Source organism: Camelina sativa, chromosome 12 (assembly GCF_000633955.1).
Source record: "Camelina sativa cultivar DH55 chromosome 12, Cs, whole genome shotgun sequence".
NCBI classification, from domain to species: domain Eukaryota; kingdom Viridiplantae; phylum Streptophyta; class Magnoliopsida; order Brassicales; family Brassicaceae; genus Camelina; species Camelina sativa.
This window is the reverse complement of record NC_025696.1, coordinates 14,046,716-14,070,912: the sequence shown is the minus strand read 5'-3', so window position 1 is coordinate 14,070,912 and position 24,197 is coordinate 14,046,716. Positions and strand designations below refer to the sequence as shown.

Below are 24,197 nucleotides of genomic sequence, written 5' to 3'. Positions count from 1 at the left end.
TAAAAGAAAACAGTAAATTTTTCTATAGATTAAGGGACATTTTTTTTAGTTTGCCCAGGGGCATGTAATATGTTTAAACCGGCACTGCTAAAAACCCAAAACCAATTGAAAACTGCAAACCATTCATGACACTAATCAAATCATCGTTTATGCTTACAACCGTACCAAAAAAAAGAAAATCGTAGGATTTGGTACGAAGATCATGTATCACTAGTGCGTGCGAGGGGTATCACGACCTTGAAGCAATAAGGTACCGTTGTCAATAATTTCCATTGGTGAGAGGTTAGTTCGACAAAGCAGAGAATAAACTCTCAACATGATATACAGAACCTACAGGTCTGGTAGGTGTAAAGAGAAGCTCGTAGGATTTGGTATGGAGGTCATGTATCACCAGTGGGTGGGAGGTATCACGACCTTGAAGCAATAACTTACCGTTGTCCATAATTGCAATCGGTGAGAGGGCGAACATGGGTACCCCAAACCAAGAAAAAGTTTGGGTGAGATCTATGGAACACATTAGGTTCCAAGTTTTGCCTGAAGAATTGAACGACCATATGACTTGAGTGGGCCATTTTTTCTCAGAGACAGCACAAGTGATCATTGAGGATGCACATGGTGAGCTGACGAGGGTCACATGGATGCGTAAAGGGAGTTTTACAGATGACTTGGAAAGTTTCGGTGTGAAGATCGAAACATAGTAACTTGGGTGGGTTCTTCACAGTTGGTGAACCAATAAAGTGACCCATCTATATACACCGGTTTATGATAAGCGTTGATCTCATAAGAAGAAGCAGGGACAACGTACCTCCAAGCATTGGTGGTAAAATCGAAAAGCTCACACGTAGTAGTAGCATTGTCTAGGCCAAATATGGATGAAGTATATAACCAAACCGGCTTGTACGTGCCGGTTACTTTGTCTCTACCGAGTCCAAGCTTAGCACTTGGGAAGTTGACCTTTATTCTATCGAACAAAGGGATGTGGAGCTGTTGATAGCTGCTAAGAGGAAAACTCTGATACCATCCAGTTGCGGGATTCACCACGTAACTTGGATTGTGGATACTGTAGAGGCATAGCATACCGTCGCAACTGCCATAGCAGAACAAGGGGCCCAAATACGGGAACCTTACCGTCCAAGCTATTGATGACCCGAACTTAAATGATTGATAATCCCTTAGTTTCATGGTATTTTCACCATTGACACACATGAAAAGGACATAGACACCTCGTGACTGCCTACAGTGGTCCAGACGTCGTTCCTTGAATTGTCGAGAATCGATTGTCGATTTCCACTCCTTGGATACGGACCTGTATACAAGGAGAACCTGGATGGGAAGTCTCTCGAGGATGAGCTCTACCACATATCGTGGGGTAGCAATTCCACACACGGACGATGTTTTTTCGACAACATCTGTATCTGTATCGTCCTCCAGTTGATTAGAGGGAAATTTCAACACTTTCTCTTTCTAACGTTCAATTGAATTCAATCAAATCACGTTAACAGAAACAAAAAAAAACCCTATAGTACCTCAGCCTGAGTTCAATGATTTGATTGAATTCAATTGAATTGATTTGGGACTTTGTCAATGAATGAAGCTGGATATTCTCCTCAGGCAATGGTCGTATCAAATCTTTCTTCCTCAGAAAATCGATTTCTTTCTCACAGGCGGAGGAGACGAGAGACAGATCTGGAATTCAGACCAAAAGTAGGTTTACTATTTTTCTAGTGTTATTTATACATAGACAATCGGACAAAGCCTATTGTATCAAGACAATATTTTACAAACCCATTAAAGTAAACATACCCACTAAAACAGATTGAAAGCCCAAAAGCCAAATAATAAAACCTAACACTGAAGAAGATAGAGTCTTCTTCGCCTGTGAAATATTGTCACGTGAAAGAAAGAGGAAACAAGTTGGATGACACGTGGAAAACCGAAGAAGATAGAGTCTTCGATAACTGGCCCATTGCCGGAAAGCTTCTGAAATTGTATGAATCTCCGTGAGAGGAGAGTTGTATATTTATTATGTATTTATAGTGTTACAAGTGATAAGATCATAATTGACACGCATGACACAATTTTGTCATGTCGGTCTTAGTAAAAGAAATAACACCCGAGGAAACAAGAGACTGGAGAGCAGAGGAGCCAAGATGACCGAGACGGCGATGCCACAGGGAACCCGGTTGTGCGAGAGCGGAGAAAGCTTGTGCAGGCGAGATCGGTGGCGTGATGGTATACAGAGGACCATCACTGTTGCATCGTAGGAGCTTCATCCGAGTCCGAAGGTCCTTAACACAAAATCCAAAGGGATCAAATTCGACAGTACACATATTATCGGTAACAAAACGGCGAACGGATATGAAGGTTCTTGACAATGGATGGGCTCACTAGGACATGACGTAAATGAAGAGGTCGTGATGATGTGGGTATGGATGAGGAGCCGGTGTGAGTTACAGGGGCAGAGGATCCATTACCAACCATAACAGAGGGAACAATGCTTTTATTAAAAAGGGAACGTAGCGTACCTGGCTGATTTGCTATGTGGTTGGTCGCGCCGGTGTCCATGACCCAAGAGGTTCCAGTCGGATCCTGCAACGTCATGGTACTGAAAGCTTGAGGCAGAGTGGTTAGCTGCGGCGTGGTTCCCATCGGTTGCATCGGATAAGGAGTTTGGACGTAGTGAGCCTCACTGTGTGGTCGAGAGTGAGGGTAAGGTCCAGTGGAGCCACGAGGAGCACCATACGGCGGTGAGTAGGTCGGAGGATAGGGTGGTGGTGGAAAAGATGGCGGCGCCCCATACTGCGGAGGATACGGCCATGGAGATTGAGTGTAGCTCCATGGAGGAGGAAACCCTAACTGGTTGTTGTTCCAATTGTTACGACCTCGTCCACGGTTGTTGCGTCCCCTGCCTCTGTTGCAATGGTTAGGATTGTATCTGCGGCCGGAGTTGTTGTTGTTGTTGTTGTTGTGTTGCTGTGAAGTGTGCTGTTGTTCTTGATGTTGATTAGTGAAAAGGACCGTTGGCGACGAAGGATTGGTGGTGTGCTGAGCCACAGGTTTGACTTGTTTGTCAAGGCACTTCTCTTCCATCAAGAGCATGGAGCGAGCCTTGCTGAACGAGGGAAAGGGTGTCTCATGCTGGATAACATTGATGATGTTGTCAAACTTGTCAGACAAGCCGTTCAACATGTGCATCACTAGAGCCCGATCAGAAACAGGGGAGTCGAGGTTAGCCAACAAATCGGAGAGGGACTTCAATTTGTGACTATAGTCGGTGATGTTCATATCACCGATCTCAAGAGTGCGGAGGTCGTTGTCATACTGAAGCGAACGAGCCTCCTTGTTATCACGAAATAAGTCTTCAAGCGTGAGCCAGATGTCACATGCTTTGGATTTGGCTTTGAGGATTGTGTCAAAGAGCTGTTCGGACACCGTGCCATAAATCCACATTTTTACAAGCCCATCACGTTCTTTCCACTATTTCTCATCATCAGTGGTAGGTACAGAGGAGCCATCAAAATGACCCAAGACACCAAAACTGCTGCAATGGGTTTCGAAGAGCTCCCACCATACGTCATAATTCAGCTTGTTGAGATCAAGCTGGATGGGGATGTAGCCTCGAATCTGTGCGATTCCAAAGGGCTTATCAGTGTTGGGAGTGACAGCGGTTTGGGAGGAGCCGGTCATCATCACCAATCACGAGTTGAACAAAAAATAACACGAAAGGAAAGAAGAAAAATAACAAAAGAGAAAAGAGATAGACGGAGAGAGTAGAGAGCGGAGGAGGATCGATTAAAGCGTTGAGAATAGCTTTAGCTCTGATACCATGAAATTGTATGAATCTCCGTGAGAGAATAGCTGTATATTCATTATGTATTTATAGTGTTACAAGTGATAAGATCATATCTTTGCCGAATATGAGGAGATATACACAAACATAAGATTCTCATATATCCTATCTAACAGCTTCAAATCTGGTCGAATGCGTTGGGAAGCTTACTCAACTCTTGTGTCAAATCTCAAGCTTCACCAAAAAATTAAAGGCGAAATCCCACTTTAAGCTTTGATGAGAATATGACTTCACTTTATGCAAATCTGCAATTCTTCTTTATCTTCTTCTAAAAACAAACGCTTTTAATCTTCAAGGAAATTATGCATTTCACCAAGCATAGACTTTTTTTTTTTTACCAAGCATAGACTTGCTTTCATCAAAACCATTTGGAATCCAAAGTTTTTTTTTTGGAGAAAAGCTGGTAATCCTTAATTGAAATTAAATATTGTTGGAGGTATAAAAATATTAATGCATAATTAGAAATAGATAATGGTAACACTACAAGAAGGAGAAAAACTACTTACAAAAATAGAAATAGAAATATCGAAAAAATAGTAATTACGTATAAAAATATTATGTATAAAGATTTTTTATTTCAAAGTTTAAAGAAATATAAATAGAAGATGTATATATATTTATCCGAAGACATATGTTTTATATTTCTATAATATTTCTATAGTAGATAATCGTAACACTACAGACTAAAATAAAAATATGGAAATTTATCACATTTTATCTTAAAAGATAAATAAATTAATGGGACAATGAAATCTATAATAATTATTGGATAGGAGTTATATACTACTTATATTTGAGTTAAATGTAGAATTATACATGATATTAAATGTGAGTTAATTAGAAACAATTTTTTAATTTATTTTGTTTTTTATAAAAAGAATACCAAGTGGCCCAATACAATTTTTAACTTACATATAATTTGGTTTTTTGTTGATATAAACTCATACATAAACATTCAAAATTTATATTATTTTGTAAGTGACAAACTACATTAGTTTTTTTTATAACATCATATAAAATTCAATCTAAAGATTTTTTAAAATTCTAAGGATAAATTCTATCTTTTTTTTTTTTTTTTTTTTTTTTTAATTTCACTCATTAGTTTAAATTCTAGTGCTAGATTTTATGGGGGGGTGTATTGAATTTGATATTTTAGGAGATTTTGGAGTATTCTGAAATCCCCTGTTATCTAATTGATGATTTTAAAAAATCATATGAAATCTTATGTTATTGAATGTGAAATTTATAAAATCCATTTAGAATCTCTTTGCTATTCAATCAATAATTTATAAATTTCACCTCAAATCTACTGTTATTAAAAAAATCACAATTTTTTAATAAAAAGCTACTGAATGAGATTCTAGGAGATTTTTATAGAGATGGAAGCNATAATTTATAAATCTCACTTCAAATCTACTGTTATTCAAAAAATCACAATTTTTTAATAAAAACCTACTGAATGAGATTCTAGGAGATTTTTCTAACATTTCTAGTTAAAAAATATGTCTTACAAAATCCCACCTTAAGGGGTGAAACTTTGAAAAAACAATTCTTCGACATCTACTGCAATTTTTTATAAGTGTAACTCTCTTTCTCTTTCTCTTTCTCTCTACTCTCTTTTTATAAATGGACAAAAGCAGCCAATAGAGCATGCAATATCTCCCAGTAAATCATGATTCCTAACCGTAAGGCAGGTTGTCTCATGAGCGTCCGATCACAAGAGACCCTGACAAAGAAACCGAAACAATCGCCTTTGTTAGATCATAATTAAGAACCTTAAATTGAATGGGAAAAGGCTGATCATAATCCATCGACCATGTTAGTGAGGGGTCTTGTGAACCTAGGAATGATTCTCGACGTAGACATTGATCTGAAACCATGAGCTATAAACGCAGCCAAAAAAAAATACAAATGGAGATGTTACTAAAGTAATAAACATTTAGGGACAAGTTTAGTTACCTTTATCATCATCATCTTCTTCTAAGCTACCACTTTGATCAGCGTGATCTGCATCTATAGTTCTATACTAATGGCCACTTGGTCGTTGTTCCCTTTACGCAAACTCCGGACTTGAGATGAAACCGGTGTTTTCGTCCACTTGTTTGATAAAATCATATAGTATAATTTTTTTTATCAAACGCTACTATAGATTACAATAGTTAAAAGAGTTTACAAAGGGGAAAAAAGTTGACAGACGATAGAGAACATAGAGCAGTTTTAGCAAGAGCATCTGCTTCTATATTGTTTAAACGTGGGAGTCAGAGCAGATCAATAAAGATCAGTAAGAACCTGGGATGTCATAGAGAACTTCTCTATGACATAGAGAACTTCTCTCTCTCTTCTCTCTTTGATCAATGGGATGTCATAGAGAACTTCTCTCTCTCTTCTCTCTTTGATCTTAAAATTCTAAAAAGTTTTGTTGATGTGTATAAAAAACTCTGCGCAAAACTTTTTAATTACTGATGCCCCTATGAAACACAAAAAAACAAAACCATCTATGATCATGAGGAGAGTCTCGTCAGAGCTAAAACTCTAATCGGATCGTCTCCACCATCGCTCTCCATGTCTCAGCCACCTCCGCAATGGAGCTTCCATCAACGGTGCCGATCAAAACCTTCAGTTTACCATATACATAGTCATGGACATATGAGCTTACTCATCATCATCTTTTGAAATGAATTTGGAGGAGTTTGTAGGAGGTGATGGCAACTGAAACAAGAGATCTACTTTTTCCATAAAACATCAAATACGACATTCGAAGTTGCTCCTTAAAAAAAAATATATCAAAATCACCTAAAATTCAATAATCAAATCTTACCAAATTCCAAAGTTCAAATCTCACCAAATCCTAAAATCTCAAATTCAATAACCAAATCTCCTAAAATTACACTCAAATCTCTCAAAATTCTAAAATATTAAAATCCCAGCAAATCTCCTAAAATATCAAATTCAATACACCCCCCTATATTAATAGTGTCATCTTTAGAGGGTTTAATTAGAAGATATATTTTGAAAATTATATTATTTTTTCTATATTTTACTCCATTTAAATTTGAGTTCTAGAAGAGAATTAATAGATAATTAGACATGGATTTTTTCAACCTCATGATCTTGTATGTCGCTTTCACTCTAGGGATTAGTATTTCTCTTATCTTGTGTGTCTATCAACTAGTATGTCACATGTAAGGGAATAGCCCTAATGTTTTTACCTATTTAAAGGCTTATAACCACCTTGTAACTTTAACATTAGTGGAATCTAGTAACTTGCTTATTCTCTTTGTCGATTAAACTCTCGTCTCATCTCATCTTATCTCATGATTTCCGCTTAATCTAACATGTAATATATTTTTTATTCGAAATGTTTTTTGAGCCAATAATTTTAGTAATTAAAAAACTATACGAACGTAAAAGTAAAATAGTTGGTTTAATGTGTTCATATAGACATTTTCTAGGTGTGTGAATATATTTGTAACATAGAGTATATATTTAGGTGTAAAAAAAATTATTTGTAATGGTAACATACATAATTTTTTTGTAAATGAATATAAATCAGTGTATTATAACAAAAAATTTATAAATAACATACAACAAGTTTTAATATCTTATTATATAAAGTTGGGTTTTGAAAGTTAGTCATTAACAAGATTTTGACATGTGTCAAGTTAATATTTAATAGGAAGAATCTATATATATAAAGTGCAGTTTACTCACTCCTGGTGCTGCCACCTCAGCATATCTTTCTGTTTAAGAGGCCTAATTTCAAAAATTATCCAAGTTAATTTTTCTTCTATTTTTGGGCCTAATCTTTTAAAGGCCCATTTTTTGTTTCCCCTGAAAGTCTAACCCCTCGCTATCCTCCATTCCGCCGTTCTCCGAGTTGCGACCTCAACCGTCTCTCCCCTTCTAGATTAAGTTTACCATCGATCTCAAATTAATGGTCGCCACTCCACACCTTTTCACTGCCTCTCCTGTCTTTCTTCTCCATAGTAACGGTTTCGGATTTAATGGCCATTCATGAGCGTCGATGATCTCTCTTTTGATTCAACACCCACTTCGCTTTCTTCAATTGTCGTAAGTTTCAGTCCTATATATTGTTGTCGCTTACAATTTCATGCTTCTAAGATTGTACTTTCTCTCTTACTTTACTCTTGAATAACATGGATTCCACCTTCGTTTCATTTGCAAATCTCAAAGCTGGCCGCCTTCACCAACAGATCGTCGGAATGATGCTTTGTCACTGGCCTGTCCGTAATGTCAAAAAAGGCGGCCAACTCATGGGCGTTGATTTCCTACTCATTGATGAGAAGGTATAAACCATCTTTAGTTTTCCTTATTCTTTTCCCGTTTTAGTTAACTTTATCTAATTCTCAATTGTTTTATAAAGTACTGTCATCCAAGGGTCGATCAATGTTTTTGTGTTGGCGTTTTGTAATCTGGTTCTTTCGATTTGCTGTGTTTAGAGGCGAGACTAAACATTCTCAAACATTGATGAGTTCTTTTCAAAAGTTGCACTTGGCTTTAGGCTCATTTTGAATATCTTACCCGCTGTTTTAATGCCAATGAATATAAATTACAGATTGCAGCAAACCCTGGTGGGAAAAGCCACCTGGAAGCACAACTACAACAACATTCTTCAAGGAGGCGATTGAATCCTCCACAGGCTCGTGCTCCTGTTAGAGCACCACCACGGGATCGAGGTCGTCGTTTAGGTCGTGCACCTGGTTTTTTAGACGAAGCTATGAATTTCAAATGATATGAGCTTTGACGAGGTACTCTTTTAACCATGTTTATATCCCTAATGTTGCTGATGTTTTATTAAGTATCAAAGCTAATAATCCTTTACCCCTTTTAAATGTAGCAGAGATTGGATTTTTTGGAGGGACTAGAGAATGCTATTAACAGTAGGAATCTTCTTCATACGGATCGTGACTTTATCGAGTATGGTATCTTGTATATTTGTCTCCTTATTTTACTATGATTCTTCGATATGTGAAGCTTGATCGTTTAAACCATTTTTGATGCAGAGATGATTACGAAATGCTGCTAGCTCTTGATGAAAACAAGGAATAAACGAATATTTGGGCCCAATCAATGTAAGGAATATATATATATATATATATATATATAAACACCCGAGTGTAAGTAAATTAAAAACCTTATCATAAAAAAACAAACGGATAACAGGAAAAAAAAAAACAATGCAAAAAAAACAATTACATCCAGAAATCAACTTATACATCATAATCTACAAATATGCAGTTTAAATAACTGAAAAAGAAAACCAAATTTTAAAATAAACACAACTAATATAAAATAAAATTGTAAAACTACACAGTAGATTATACTTAATGCAAAAAAAGCAAGCAAGAAAGCCAAAATGACCATTTCAAAAAAAAAACACCAAAAAATAGCAACGGCCAAGATATAAACAGAAAATAACAAAACACTTTATAAATATCCACCAAAAAAACATATATCACACTTTAATCAAACTCCCCCGCTAAGTTTAGGCCAAATACTATACAATGACAAAATGACAAATAATAATTCATTAATCACAACTAACAACTACACAAAACAACAACTTTAAGTACACAATGTTAACTTCTCATCATAATTATTTAAAAAAACATTTAAAAATACAGAAGATGATCTCAAATTTTGAAAAGAAAAAACTACTAAATTATACTTACTGCAAAATCTATTTTTTTAAAAAAATATCCAACAAACAACATAAGCACCCAAATCAAATACAAAAACAGACATAAAGATGAATTTATATAACCAAAAAATAATATATACAACAAAACCTCCAAATACACCTTCATCTAAGTTTCGCGCGTAGCGCGGGTCAATTGCTAGTCTTATTATATAAAGTTGGATTTTGAAAGTTAGTCATTAACAAGATTTTGTCATATGTCAAGTTATCAATCTCAGATTTTGACATTTGTAAAAGTTAATATTTAATAGGAAGAATTTGATTACAACAAAAAAAAATATTTTGTTTTAAAAAATATTAATAATGTGAAAAGATAATGATAAAAAAATAGAGTTTATAAAAAAAGAATACAAAGTTTTTTAAATAATTATAAGGAGATAATATAATATACATATATATATATATATTTCATAAAATTCGAAATATTATGTACTTATTTTTAATTTTACGTTATTAATTATACAAAAATATAGAAAAAGGGGTTAAGGAAAATATACAATTAATTATTAATCATCTCATATGTAATTAATTTATTCAAAAACACTACTTTCTCCTTTTTCAGTTGGTAATAGGTCAGATTAATATGTTGACCCAAAAAAATATTAATATATGTGTCTTCTTTTCCTAATACTGTATTTTAAAATTTATTGTAGTATTTTTAGATTGTTTTATTTAATTTATATTTATATCTTTGGATTATTTGGGATTCAAATATTCTCGTGCTTATAATTTTCTATTGTTTCTTTAATTATGTTAAATTAATTTTCTTCTAATTTCTCAACTTTGATTGGTTGGTCATAAACTCTTTTTTTTTTTGCCAACATAATTGTTATCATTATTCATTCAATCCAAAAGGGAGATAACGAATAGAAGCTTATTAACCTAATGGATGGATAAAATAGGTTAATCAAACACAAGCTTACAACAAACATAGATAGATAGATTGGAAAAATAGGGAGATAACGAGTAGAAGCTTCATCAACCTAATAGATGGATAAAATAGGCTAATCAAAGCTTACAACAAATATAGATAGATAGATTGGAAAAACATAAATCGTTGTTGAGAGATCCATAGGAGCTCAAAGACTCTGACACTTTGGTTTTCGGAAATGTTTAAAAGAATCGATTTGACCACATATGTCACCAAAATGCACATATTTTTTTGGTCAAGGATCCTGAGAGAACTTCATGATGGGTGACCTTCCTGGAAGTGATTGTCAGAACTGTGCGAGTGAAGATAAAATACAGGAAAAGATCATTTGTTGATTTGTAGGATGGGTAAACAAGTTTTTAAAGCCTCTCAAACGTAACAAACCGGCCATCGAATATGGGTGGGTCCACGGGCCGAGAATAGATGTATGGCTCACTTAGAAAGGTGGGCCCATGGACTGAGAGTGGACATGGGCTCACGAAGCTAGATGGCGGTTGAGGTGTTACAGAGACAGTGGCTATATAATGGTGTGTCAAAGACACTTTCACCAATACAATGGGAAATTTAACATTAGTTACTATCAAAAGATTTTGTGACGTTAGAAAAAGGTTTTTACTTTCATTGGTTGTCAGAGCAAGCCATTTTGAGATAACAAAAAGAAGTGAACATTTTTTCTCCACATAGGAGGAGGGCAGAGCCGAGGCTCTCTCTATGGTTGAGAAGGTTGGACACAAGGTTATCTCTCCAAGGGAGGAAGGTGGAGGAGATTGGACGCAAGATTATCTCCCCAAGGGTGGAAGGGAGAGTCAAGGTTCTCTCCATGGTGGAGGAGGTTGGACGCAAGGTTCTCTCTATAAGGGATGAGGGTGGAGCCGAGGTTTTCTCCATGGTAGTCATACATTATTATGATGATTAGAGATGTCAAAATGATTAACTCAACTCAGTTCAACTCATTACCTAATGAGTTTAGATTAAATGAGTTCATAGATTGACCCAACTCATTAATCTAAATGAGTTGGGTTAACCTATGAACTCATTTAATCTAATGAGTTAAATGGTTAAATGGTTAACTCAACAAAATACATTATCAATGATGTTTTACACTTTTATCATGTGTGATAGACATTAGGGGTTCCCCATGTCCCCATGTCTGATTCAAAAAGATGAAAGTCAATACACTTTGCTCAGTATAACAAAGCTGCTATAGTACATGTTCAACACTTTTATCTTATGAATCAACCAGTCAATGATTCACAAAGCAAACTCTCACTACTCTGACAAACAAAATCAATCTGCGACTATGTCTATGAAAGAAAAAATACAGGATGATATCCTAGTCTATAATCAGTCATAGAGCAACTAGGCATTTCATATGCCAAGACACATTCAGATCAAGCGGAGAGAGAGAGAGAGATCAAATCAGCAATACATTCATCAATCCAGAGATTTTAAAGAGGCTGCAATCAGGTAATCACCATTAAGCACAAAAAGCATCTTCTCCCCGTCACAAACCTGAATCAAACATCCATTCACAACTTAATTTGGTCATTAGACAAACAAGCCACTTCAAACAAGGCCATTGGTCTAAACAAAGAACATATGCAACAAGAGCATTTTATTCGAGGAAAGGCTCGATGAGTCTACCAAAAGTCAATTTCTCTTGCAACATTACATCATATATATAGTCTTCTCGATTATCCAAAGAAGCTAAAAATGAACATTAAAACAAACACAAGCAATCCAGTTTCCTATACAATTGCTGAAAACTTGACATACACCACCAAACATGATGATCACCGAGAACAAGTTTAAAAACCCAAATCAGTCACTATAAGCTTTTGTTTAACAACCCAAATAAAGAGAACAAGCCACATAGATACACAAACACCGAGAGTAGCGATTCTAAGATATCAAAACTCAGAAAAAAACAAAACCCAAAAATCAAAACCCAAAGTCAATTTGTTTCTAAGATATCAAAACCCAGAAAAAATCAAAACCCACTTCGAGATTTCAATGACTAAAGCAGAGATCAAATCAATAATCAAATCCATGAGACAAAGAGACAGAGAGAGAGACAAAGACACCAAGACAGATGGAGAGAGAGAGAGAGAGAGAGAAAGAGAGAGAGAGAGAGAGCATGAGAGAAGAAACAAACCTGAACTCAGGCAAAGATCCGGCAAAGATGAGTGGAGCGAACCAGCTGCCTGGTTCACGCCAGCGAAGATCCGATCCAAATTTTATTTTTCTCCTCACCTCAAATCACGATTAAGCTGTTTTGGGAAAAAATCAAACATTAATCGGTTTATACATTTTGATTGGTTTACAAAGTTTTGGTTATATCTAACCGGTTTAACCATTTGATTCAATAAAAAATAGAATTGATGGATTAAATGGTTAACTATTACCCATTTCAACTCAATTCATTTGATTCACTAAACCAATTAACTCATTAACCCATTTTATTCATGAACTCATTAGGATAAATTTTGTTAACTCATTAGTGTTCATGAGTTGGATTGAGTTGAGTTGATCCATGAAACTTGACCCATTTTGACACCTCTAAGGCCATTATTAACGGCAGAACACCTTTGGTGTTCTTAAGCAAAAAAAATAATAAAAATAAGCAAAATTGGACTGAGATCAATTTTTTTGATCTTAAATAAGAACAGATTTAACCCCAGTTCTTCGTCTACATGGCATTACGGGATTGGTTGGGAATTTTTTGCAATCGGGATAATTTTCATTTCTCTTCTTCTTCCAAAACTCAACTAGGTTTTCTTCGAGAAAGAGAGAAAACGGCGAAATTGATCTTTGCATAGCTTTTCCGACAAATCAGAGAAGAAGACTAATTCGCGACTTCGAGCATGAGGCCAAACATTGTTGCCGAGGTGGTTCCCGTGTTTAATTTTCGTTCTGCCTGCTTGTTCTCCTTGATCTTAATTAGAAATTTATGCTGTCACTAATTATTACTCTTCACTATTGAATTTTGGAAGGGGGAATGGAATCAGAGAAACTCCTCAATCCAAGGCTTCTTTCGATTAATAGCAGTACCACCACCAACAACACCACTGGTCACAAAGCGATGTCCGTTGAGTTGCCGCAGAAACCGCCGCCGCCGCCGTATTTGCTTGACCGGTTCAAGGCTCTGCTTAATCAGCGTGAGGATGAGTTCGGTGGTGGTGAGGAGGTTTTGCCTCCGGTTATGGATGAGATTGTTCAGCTTTATGAGGTTGTTATGGGAGAGCTTACTTTCAATTCCAAGCCTATTATTACTGATCTCACTATTATCGCTGGTGAACAACGGGAAGACGGTGAAGGAATCGCTAATGCCATTTGCACTCGAATCCTTGAGGTTTGTTTTTTCTGCCATTGATGCTTCACTGTAGGTTTTTTGATTGTGGAATTAGAGAAGAGTGTTTAGTCTGTGGTTTAGTGAATAGGGGCTACTTCTAAATTACTTTGTTGGTTTATATGCAGGTTCCAGTTTAGCAAAAGTTGCCTTCTCTGTATCTATTAGACAACATCGTTATTTCTCATCTCGTCTACCAGAGGTGAGCAGGCTACAAGGAGATGTTTGCTTAATTGAATTTGTATATGGATGAAGCATGGTCATAAAGATGTTTTGGTTCTTTGTCTGCTGCTTTAGGTCTTCTGTCTAGCATACAAGCAAGCACATCCGAGTTTACATCCTTCAATGCGTCATTTGTTTGGGACTTGGTCAAGTGTTTTTCCACCGCCTGTACTACGCAAGATTGAGGTGTAATTGCAACTTTCTTCTGCAACAAACCTAATGGCCCTGCAGCAGATGGTTTTCCCAAGAGGTTCAGTGATGGAGCTATTCCTTCTAATCAAGCCCTTAAATATGGAATGGGTCGACCTACTGGCAGAGATCGTAGCAGAGCTGGTGAATATTTGCGATCATCTAACCCAGCATTAAGAAGTGTAAGGGCAAGACCTAGAGTAGGAAACACAAGTGATTTTCCGTTAGATGATCGGATTTATGTATGAGATAAAATCAGATTCTTGAAGCTTTATGTATGAAATATATTTTTTGTTTCATAAAAATTTCCTAATATATTTATTCTAAGAACACCATATTAGTTCCCCCATTTTTTTTACCTATGATCTTAACAACAGATCTTAGATTATTTTCACTATATATTTAATCTAAGAACACAAAAAAAAGTTCTCCCATTAAGGATGCTCTAATGATGATACATCATTGATTAATATATTATGTAATATATTTTTTATTCAAAATATTTTTTGAGCCAACAATTTTAGTAATTAAAAAACTATGCAGAAGTGAAAGTAAAATAGTTGGATTAATGTGTTCGTATAGACATTTTCTAGGTGGTGATAAAAAATATATTTGTAACATAGAGTATATTTAGGTGTAAAAATATACACTTTTAATTGTAACATACATAAAAGATTTGTAAATAGATATAAATCAGTGTATTATAACAAAAAATAAAATTTATAAATAACATACAAAAATTTTAATATATTTTTGTTAAATTTAATTTAATTTAATTTATAAAAATTGAAATCCGCACATCGGGCGGATCCTCATCTAGTAATTTATAAACTTTAGACCCACACATCGGATGGATCTTCATCTAATATTTGTATAAACATAAAATAAATAAATAAACACATACAAAAATTGACTAGACCGTATATCCTACCATCTATATAATTTGTTGTGTAACCTAGACTCCATGTTTGTTGCATTGCTTGACTAAGTTTCGTAGTTCGGTTTCAGACTTGAATAGCAATTTATTCCTTTACTTCGACCCGCATGCGGGAACATGCCTTCACAATCTCTGATAATCCATCCTGCTTGGGTTTCATTTGTTGATGGCAAATACTTACTCCCATAGACCATAGTTAGGAGAGAAAATAGTTAAATTCTAATAAATTTCTTAAAAGAAAAGTTAATTATCAAGCATAAATAATTGTGACTTATAGTTAACGGCAGTGTAAAAATATTAAGCTTCTACAGTTCTACTACAATATGTCGATTAAATTATAGAGTTGTACTATATATATTATGCTTTTTTTCCTAAAAATATCATTAAAATATATTTTTTAAAAATATTTTAAAACTATAGTATTATAAAAAAATATAATAAAGAAGATCATGCATAACACGTGACAGTTGGTTTCAGTAAAAAAAAAAAAAAAGCAAAAAGGAGTCAAAAAGGTAGAAAGAGTCAGCCAGTCACACTCACTTGATATCTTCCCTTTTCAGTTTCATCCTCATTGGCTAATTTTGGATCCGTTTCTTCTTTATTCACCTTCTCCGATGTTATCGCCGGCGAAATGTGAATCAGAAGAAGCTCGAGATCAATTGGATCTCCATTCTTCTCCTAGATCCGAACCAGAGTGCCTCGCTCTCGTCCTCTGGGTACCCAGTTCCGAAGAAGGAGCTGCTCAGTCGTCTAGTAGAGAAGAAGCCACGAAGCTCGGAGAGATGAGTTTGAGGAGATCCAATTGTGACTCGCCTAAAGAGAATGGAGGAGGAGAAGGTGGGGTTTCGCAGCGGAAGTCTTCCCGTGGTAAGCCGCAGCGGCTGCTTATGCTGACGAACGGTCAGGTTCGGAGGTCGCCGAGATTTACGGCGACGAGTGGAAATTTCAACAATGTATGCTCGATTCCGGTGATCGGAAATAGTAATCGTGCTCGCGAGAAGGTTAGTCGCCAAATTTTGTTAGTTCTTGTTTATAGTCATGCAATTGCAATGCAGCTTAGTTAGAGACTGATACGAAAGAAGAACTAAAATTATCCTTTTTTTTTTTTTTTGATGGATTGATGCAGAAGGAAAGCTCAGATTCTCAAGGATTGACATTCAAGTAAGTGATAGCTTCAGGGCATTTGTTAAGATCCTTGTTATATAATTATGAATTAGTTGAATTGGTTATCTTCAGATCATCAGATGAACATCAGTAAGCTCTAAATCAACTTTGCTTGGGAAGTCATCCTTGAAATGATGATTTTAGTTCTCAAATATTGTTTTTTTTTGTTGTTGTGTGAAATTGATGCAGAGACATAGCTGGAATTGGCAAGAGCCTGGAGTTGGAAATCATTTCCGAGAGTCAATATAAGAACAACGTTGCTGAAGGTAGATCAAGATTGCGAGATCCAGCCAAGAGGAAAGTTGGCAGTGATGCATCATCTTCATGCATCAAGAGTTCTTACCAGAGTCTCGGCTGCAACAAACGAATGAGGAGATCTCCAAGATTCATGAAGGGAAAGGAGAAAGTGGGAGAAGAAATTCTAGGCAAGTCTAGGGAAAAAGGGAAGTCTCTGGCATCTGGGAGCTCATTTAAAAGATGTTCAAGGCTATCTGGAGTTGTAGAAAATGGCCACGCAGAAATGGTGAACACAATAAAAAGTTGTGGCCCCGCATTATGTGCTGCGGAACAGGTGAGAGGAACTGAGAAGCTGGTGCAAATTAGTGAGATTGATAACTGTTGTGAGGCTATAAAGAAATGTGAAGGTGATGGCGTTGTTTCATCCAAGCAAGAGGTATTAGTTTCTCTTTCGGGTTGCAGCAAGACAAATGTAAATGGTTGTAGGGACAGAACGTTAGGAGAACCCAGATCTTCTGACCTAAATGCGGATGATATTCACACTAGGTCTTTAAAAATTAGCGAAAATGGTACTAGTAATGGATTAACTATGACGACCGGTTTAGTGGAGCAAGAAGCAGTGGCATCTTTACTTCAGGGCAAAACTAGTGCTTGTGGTGCTGCTGATAAGGGAATAACTAGGGAGATGCATGTAAATTCTACTATGATCTATCTCTCTGACAGCAATGAACAGTCTTCTGTTGAATATTTGTATATGAGAAGTTCAAATGGAGATATTTTGACACAAGTCAAAAGTAGATCTACCCTCTCCTCTGGGGGAAATGAGGAAATCATTTCATTGGATCAGAATAATCCAACAAAATCAACCAAGAGAAAGAGTAAACGGGTAATCGGGACTGCTGTCCAAGAGCAGGACAAACGCAGTATCTGTTTTTTCATTGGAGAGCCAATTTCTTGCGAGGAAGCTCAAGAAAGATGGCGCTGGAGATATGATCTCAAGGTAGTTGATTATATGCTTTGCACTTGACTGCTTTAGCTTAAAAATTGTTTCCAGAAGTTGCAAAGTTAAATTTGAGCAATAGAGATTGCATAGTCTAATGGTGTGTACATGACAAATCTGTGTCTTTTTCAGTCCTATAAGATAGTATATGTTTGTAATCCAACATAACAAGGACCTCATATCTTTCTTTTCACTCTCTAAATATCCGTTTCATTTCTGATTATAAATTTCATTAATTTTCAGGAACGCAAATCTAAGAATACAGGCCAACAATCAAAGTAAGTACTGGATGTTTTATCAACTCACTGTTTTTTTCTATAATATTCTCTTCCTTCATATATCTTCGTTCTATTACTATACATTCATTATCCTGAGCGATTCTTTTGAAGAAATGACGAAAACAAGATTGTTGCAAATGTGGAATGCCATTATTCGCAAGCAAAAGTCGACGGGCACACCTTTAGCCTTGGAGACTTTGCCTGTATAAAGGTAAAACGTGCTTAATATGAATATGGTATTCTTTACCTCAGTACCGTGGGGTGCTTTTCAGTTTCACTATTTCATTGGATCAAACTACTTTTTCATTCAAGAGCCTTGAATTTTCTAGAATGTTATGCCTTTGTGAAAATAAATTACATAGCTAATTACATGTCAATCTCCAATATGGTACAGGGTGAAGAAGAAGAGAACCATATTGGCAAGATAGTAGAGTTTTTTAAGACAACAGATGGAGAAAGCTACTTTCGAGTTCAGTGGTTTTACAGAGCAACAGATACAGTGTGTATACAAGTTTTTCTCTCTTGGTTGTTTAAATCTTTGCGTTGCAACAACTAGTTTCTCATTTGTCTAATGTTTGTAGGTAATGAAACAGCAGGCTACTAATCATGACAAAAGGCGTCTCTTCTATTCTACCGTAATGAATGACAATCCAGTAGATTGTCTTGTTTCTAGAGTTACTGTTTTACAAGTTTCACCTAGGGTATGCTAAGTCAAGCTCATTCTCTCTCTCTCTCTCTCTCTCTCTCTCTCTCTCTCTCTTTTGTTTTTCTTTTTCGCTTACAATTTTAACAGATTTGATTAGTTTGTTACAATCTGCATTTGAATTTTTTTGTTTAATGACTTTGCAGGCAGGATTGAAGCCCAATTCTATAAAATCTGACTACTATTTTGATATGGAGTATTGCGTGGAGTATTCAACATTTCGAACCTTGAGAAATCGTAAGTGCTTGTGTATTATGTACATATCAGCTTATGAGTTGTCGATTGGAAACGGTTATAGCTATTTCTCTTTATTTCTTTATGCAAAACACATGCCACAGTTTTTTACCAGTACTACACTGTCTATATAAGATCCTAGGCACAGAAGCTTGAACATTCCTTTTTTTTTTTTTTTGGTCTCAGCTAAGTCGTCCGAAAACAAGCATGAGTGTCGCGCCGATGTGGTACCTACAAAATCCACTGAATCTATTTTGAATAAGAATTCTTTTAGCGGAAAGCTTCCTGTGCTTGATCTTTACAGCGGTTGTGGTGGAATGTCAACTGGGTTAAGTCTTGGAGCCAAAATATCTGGTGTCGGTGTCGTGACGGTACTTGCTTTAAGTAATTAATCTTTATCTCTTTAACTTAGGCTGGAAAGCTATTTTTGCACTCAGTTTCGTATAATATCTGGATTCCTTTCTTATTTTTTTGCTCTTCCAGAAATGGGCTGTTGACCAGAATATGGCTGCCTGTGAGAGCTTGAAATTGAACCATCCAAATACAAAGGTCAGAATACTTTCGGAGACAATTGCTAGATCATTTTGGAGACTTATACCAAATCTAAGGATGCAGTCGTTGTTTGCAGGTTAGAAATGATGCTGCTGGAGACTTCCTCCTACTTTTGAAGGAGTGGGATAGATTATGCAAGCGCTATGTGTTAAATAATAATGATCAGAGAACTGATACATTAAGATCCGTAAATTCAACAAAAAAAACCAGTGAAAGTAGCTCATCTACTGACGATGATTCAGACTCTGACGAGTACGAAGTGGAAAAGCTGGTTGATATATGCTATGGTGATCCTAACAAGACAGGAAAAATTGGCCTGAGGTTTAAGGTATGCCCTATGTTGCACTTATGTTGTTGATCAAACCTTACTTCTTAGGGGTTTAGGAATGTTCTTTGCTAGCTTATGACGTTTTAGGTTTGTGAAGATGAATTATACCCATGACTCTTCATTAGGTGCACTGGAAAGGATACAGCAGCAACGAAGATACATGGGAACTAGCTGAGGAATTGAGGTATACTTTAAAACAATGTCAAAAAGGGTTCGTTGTCTGGATCTAATTAATATTGTTTGAAATTTTAGCAATTGTCAAGATGCCATTCGGGAGTTTGTAACTAGTGGATTTAAGTCCAAGATATTGCCACTTCCTGTAAGAACTTGCTTCTGAATTGAATTTCTGATCTTTGAAAGTTGTATGATTGTACCATCAACATCTATTTGCACTGAAAAATCAGAAATCTTGTAAATGATTGTAAACAGGGTGGTGTTGGTGTGATATGTGGGGGCCCTCCATGCCAAGGAATTAGTGGCTATAACCGCTACAGGAATGTTGATTCTCCGTTGAATGATGAAAGGAATCAGCAAATTATAGTTTTCATGGACATAGTGGAGTATCTGAAACCCTCATATGTGTTGATGGAAAACGTTGTTGATATTCTGCGTTTGGACCAAGGTTCTCTTGGGCGATACGCTTTGAGCCGTCTTGTGAACATGAGATACCAAGCAAGGTTGGGTATCATGGCAGCTGGTTGCTATGGTCTTTCCCAATTTCGATCCAGAGTTTTCATGTGGGGAGCTGTTCCTGACAAGGTGAATTTATAGGCCTGTTAACTTCCTCAAGCTGACTATTTCATACTTACATTATTTGGTATTTGATTTCAGAACCTACCTCCGTTTCCGCTTCCAACCCATGATGTTATTGTCAGATATGGGTTTCCACTGGAGTTCGAGGTAATAAAAATTGATAATTGGTACTTACTTCATACTCCTTTCCTTAAGCCTGTCGTTCTTACAACTTAACCCATCTTGGTCTGGTCTTCATGTTTCAGCGGAATGTAGTTGCTTATGATGAAGGCCAACCCAGAATACTTGAAAAAGCTCTTGTCCTAAAAGATGCGATATCAGATCTTCCTCATGTATGTTTCATATCCACTAGATCCATCTGCAATTCAGGGCTACATATATATTTAAATTCTTTTCTTGTCACATCTCTAGGTGTCAAATGACGAAGACCGGGAAAAAATGCCTTATGAAAGTCTCCCACAAACAGATTTTCAGAGATACATCAGATCAACCAAAAATGGTAAGTTGGACCATCTGTAGTTACACAACATTGTTCTGATAGGCCATGACCACTCACTTGCATATTACATTACTACTCACGCGTTTTGCATTGTCAGATTTGACAGGCTCTCCAACTGATAATTGTAACAAAAGGACAATGCTACTGCATGATCACAGGCCGTTCCATGTAAATGAAGATGATTATGCCCGAGTTTGCCAAATCCCAAAGAGGAAGGTACGCGTTTCTACCTTACTACTAAACAATCCCAATCCTCGAGCGGAAAGATTCTCATGTAGAGAGAAGTGTCTGCAGGGAGCTAATTTCAGGGATCTTCCAGGGTTAATTGTCAGAAACAATACAGTGTGTCGTGATCCATCAATGGAACCGGTTATTCTGCCATCAGGAAAGTCTTTGGTAATGAGTCCTCTAGTATGAACTGAGCTGTACCCATATTACATGAGTTATCAATGAAACTACACATTACTAGTATTCTCAAGCAAATTCAACAGTTATCAAAATTCCAAAATTTAATATGTGTACTGAATCAGCTCAGTTGTGGCCCTCTTTAGGTACCAGAATACGTCTTTACTTTTCAGCAAGGGAAATCTAAAAGGTATACTCTTAGACTCTTTTATCTGAAACTATTTGTTGAAACTTTCAAGTTTTTAAGTCTCTGGATTGCTAAATTCGCAGGCCGTTTGCCCGACTTTGGTGGGACGAAACAGTTCCAACCGTTCTGACAGTCCCAAGCTGCCATAATCAGGTACACTCAAAGCCATTCCATGTTTTTAACCTGAATCCATCTTTTAAATTCTTAAAACATTCTCTAAGAAAGTTTGCTATTTGCAGGCGTTATTGCATCCCGAGCAAGATCGAATGCTAACCATAAGAGAATCAGCACGGCTTCAAGGTTTCCCTGATTACTTCCAGTTCTGTGGAACCATGAAACAAAGGTACTTCGTGTTCTTTCAGAAAAAAACCGAGGACAATAGTTTCAGATTACTAAGCAAATGCATTAATCCACTGCTTTTCAATACTTACGCAGGTATTGTCAGATTGGAAATGCAGTGGCGGTCTCGGTTTCTCGTGCTTTAGGTTATTCGCTTGGTATGGCTTTCCGTGATCTAGCCGGCGACGAGCATCTGATAAAACTTCCCCAAAACTTTTCTCATTCAACTTACCCTCAGCTTCAAGAAACCATTCCTCGTTAAAAGGATATTGTACAAGTTTAGGCTTTTTTACATACAAAATAATCAATTCTGTTCTTCATTTTTTCTTATGTTAGGGACTGCGATCGAGATTTTGGTTTGATTCAAATTTTTCGAATATTAAATTTAAATTTATAATAATATTCTACAAAAGTTAATTTAATATAGTTTCAGTTAATTTAGTTTGGTCTTGGATAAGAATTTTTTTGATTTGGTTCGCGTAGGATCGAATGAAATCGATTTGTCCGGTTTAATATTCCACCTTAACTGATGTTTTGGGTCCGGGTTCCCGCACATACGTGCATTGGGTTTGGATAAACCTAATAATACCTTTTCTTCACCGTTGCGGTCATCCATATAAATTAATCTACGGTAAAATCTCTATAAATTAATAATGTTGGGACTACAGAAATATATTAATTTATAGAGGTTTTATTTTATACAGATATAGTGATATTATTAATTTATACAGATATTATCCATATTTGGTAATTTTTTTAAAAAAGTTTTTAAAACTAAGGTTTAATTATTATAAATAATATTTTTATATAATCAATTACAAGGAAAATAACAATTCTCATGTTTTGAAGAGAAAACTAAAAGTTTTTGATATAGTAGAATGATTAGAAATGAGGTCTACCAAAAATTAATGTTCATATATATACATATATTTTAATATTTTTTTATAATTATTAATTTATACTATTATTGGGACCATATATATACAAAGAATTTTCAAAAAAAATATTATTTTATTATATTATCAAATTATGTCTAAAATTACATTGGTCCCAAGTTGGGACCGAAGAAATTTATTAATTTACAGAGAGTATTAATTTACCGAGTATTAATTTATAGAGGTTTGACTGTATATAGTAATAACAATCCGAATAACAGCAGTTGGGACTTTTTGTCGCATCTTTTCGCAAAAAAAATTGGTGTAACTAATTTTTTTTAATAAAGTTGCATCTATTTATTGTAAAATTGTATTTTTCACTATATTTTATTCGTATTTTTTCATCATTACTTTTTGTTTTAATAGTTATGTCTGTTCAATATTCATGTCTTTTGAACTCTATATATATTTGTGTCTTCTTCAATAATTAACAAATATATTCTATTTATGTTAAATCAAAATAATTTGATTATTAATATATTAATCAATGTTATTCTATAATCTAACTAAAGATTTTAAAAATAATTTTATAGCAATATAGAAATTTAAATACAATTTTAAATATATAATTTAGAATTACGTCTATTTATCTTAACTCTTTGTAAAATACATGTCTTGAATATTTTACATTTAGAAATTTTGTATTTTTACTATAATTTTTCTTGATCCATTTTCAATAAGGATTAAATCTATTTTATATTTATAATTATTTTATCAGAAATTTAGATTTTCTCTCTACAATATTCGTTCGATATTGTCACACTTAAATTATCTTTCTTATAGTTTTTATTAGTAATATAAATATGAATAACTGTTCTGATGGTTGCAGCTCTTTATCATAATTCTTCATAAAATATCTTATATTTATAGTATATTAAATAATAGGGAATTTCACAAGAAATGCCATTTTTAAAACAAAAGTTATGAGAAATGCCACTTTGTATTTTTCTTTTCTAAACTGCCACTTTAAATTATATGCCACATATAAAAAAACATAAATACCTTTAAATTAAAGAAACAAGAGAGATGAGACATTTGGGCGACTGTTTTGTGCGGCTCCCAATGGAACATTAATGACACGTTTCTCTTTCATTATTTTGTGTTTGGGTAGACAATATTTAGGACATTATAACAATGAGTAATTATTGTCCATCCATATCATGGTAGACAATGTTATTATGAGTCGCATTGTGAACAATTATTTTGTGTGTATCCAATTATTGTAATACAAGAGAACCTTGGACAATAATTTTATTCAAATTTGGACAGTAATGGTAACTGTTGACATTGTTGTCTATCAAAATATGGTAGACAATTTATCCAATTATTGTAAGACAAACAAGTCTTTTCTGCACAAACTTTTTCATTGCTCATATTATTGATTGA

At 35.3% G+C, this 24,197-nt stretch overlaps 3 protein-coding genes and 1 long non-coding RNA gene across 5 annotated transcripts; 2 read left to right on the top strand and 2 right to left on the bottom strand.

Annotated features, from left to right (window-relative positions):
- On the bottom strand, nucleotides 1-1,708 carry LOC104731671. Its single transcript, XR_758636.2, has 2 exons — nucleotides 1,527-1,708; nucleotides 1-1,415 (listed from the first exon to the last, which is right to left on the bottom strand). It is a non-coding gene; the product is annotated as an uncharacterized LOC104731671 (long non-coding RNA).
- Nucleotides 2,055-3,687, bottom strand: LOC104733499. Its single transcript, XM_010453073.1, has 3 exons — nucleotides 3,505-3,687; nucleotides 2,389-3,420; nucleotides 2,055-2,288 (listed from the first exon to the last, which is right to left on the bottom strand). Exons 1-3 carry the CDS (start codon nucleotides 3,685-3,687, stop codon nucleotides 2,055-2,057), a joined length of 1,449 nt encoding a protein of 482 aa, XP_010451375.1.
- On the top strand, nucleotides 13,162-14,477 carry LOC104731670 (polyadenylation and cleavage factor homolog 4-like). Of its 2 annotated transcripts, XM_010451121.2 has the most exons (4): nucleotides 13,162-13,388; nucleotides 13,494-13,852; nucleotides 13,978-14,051; nucleotides 14,147-14,477. In XM_010451121.2, exons 2-3 carry the CDS (start codon nucleotides 13,499-13,501, stop codon nucleotides 13,987-13,989), a joined length of 366 nt encoding a protein of 121 aa, XP_010449423.1. In that variant the 5' UTR covers nucleotides 13,162-13,388; nucleotides 13,494-13,498; the 3' UTR covers nucleotides 13,990-14,051; nucleotides 14,147-14,477. The 2 variants fall into 2 exon arrangements, with proteins under 2 accessions (XP_010449423.1, XP_010449424.1); XM_010451122.2 differs by lacking the exon at nucleotides 13,162-13,388 and having other exon boundaries at nucleotides 13,398-13,852.
- On the top strand, nucleotides 15,731-22,233 carry LOC104731669 (DNA (cytosine-5)-methyltransferase CMT2-like). The gene is made up of 23 exons (XM_010451120.2): nucleotides 15,731-16,198; nucleotides 16,324-16,358; nucleotides 16,551-17,598; nucleotides 17,842-17,876; nucleotides 17,988-18,087; nucleotides 18,271-18,375; nucleotides 18,458-18,577; nucleotides 18,726-18,816; nucleotides 19,000-19,184; nucleotides 19,297-19,362; nucleotides 19,442-19,693; nucleotides 19,819-19,877; nucleotides 19,946-20,012; nucleotides 20,123-20,452; nucleotides 20,525-20,593; nucleotides 20,692-20,778; nucleotides 20,858-20,945; nucleotides 21,043-21,161; nucleotides 21,240-21,341; nucleotides 21,497-21,540; nucleotides 21,621-21,690; nucleotides 21,777-21,880; nucleotides 21,973-22,233. The coding sequence occupies exons 1-23, from the start codon at nucleotides 15,812-15,814 to the stop codon at nucleotides 22,136-22,138; spliced, it is 3,729 nt and encodes a 1,242-aa protein (XP_010449422.1). The 5' UTR covers nucleotides 15,731-15,811; the 3' UTR covers nucleotides 22,139-22,233.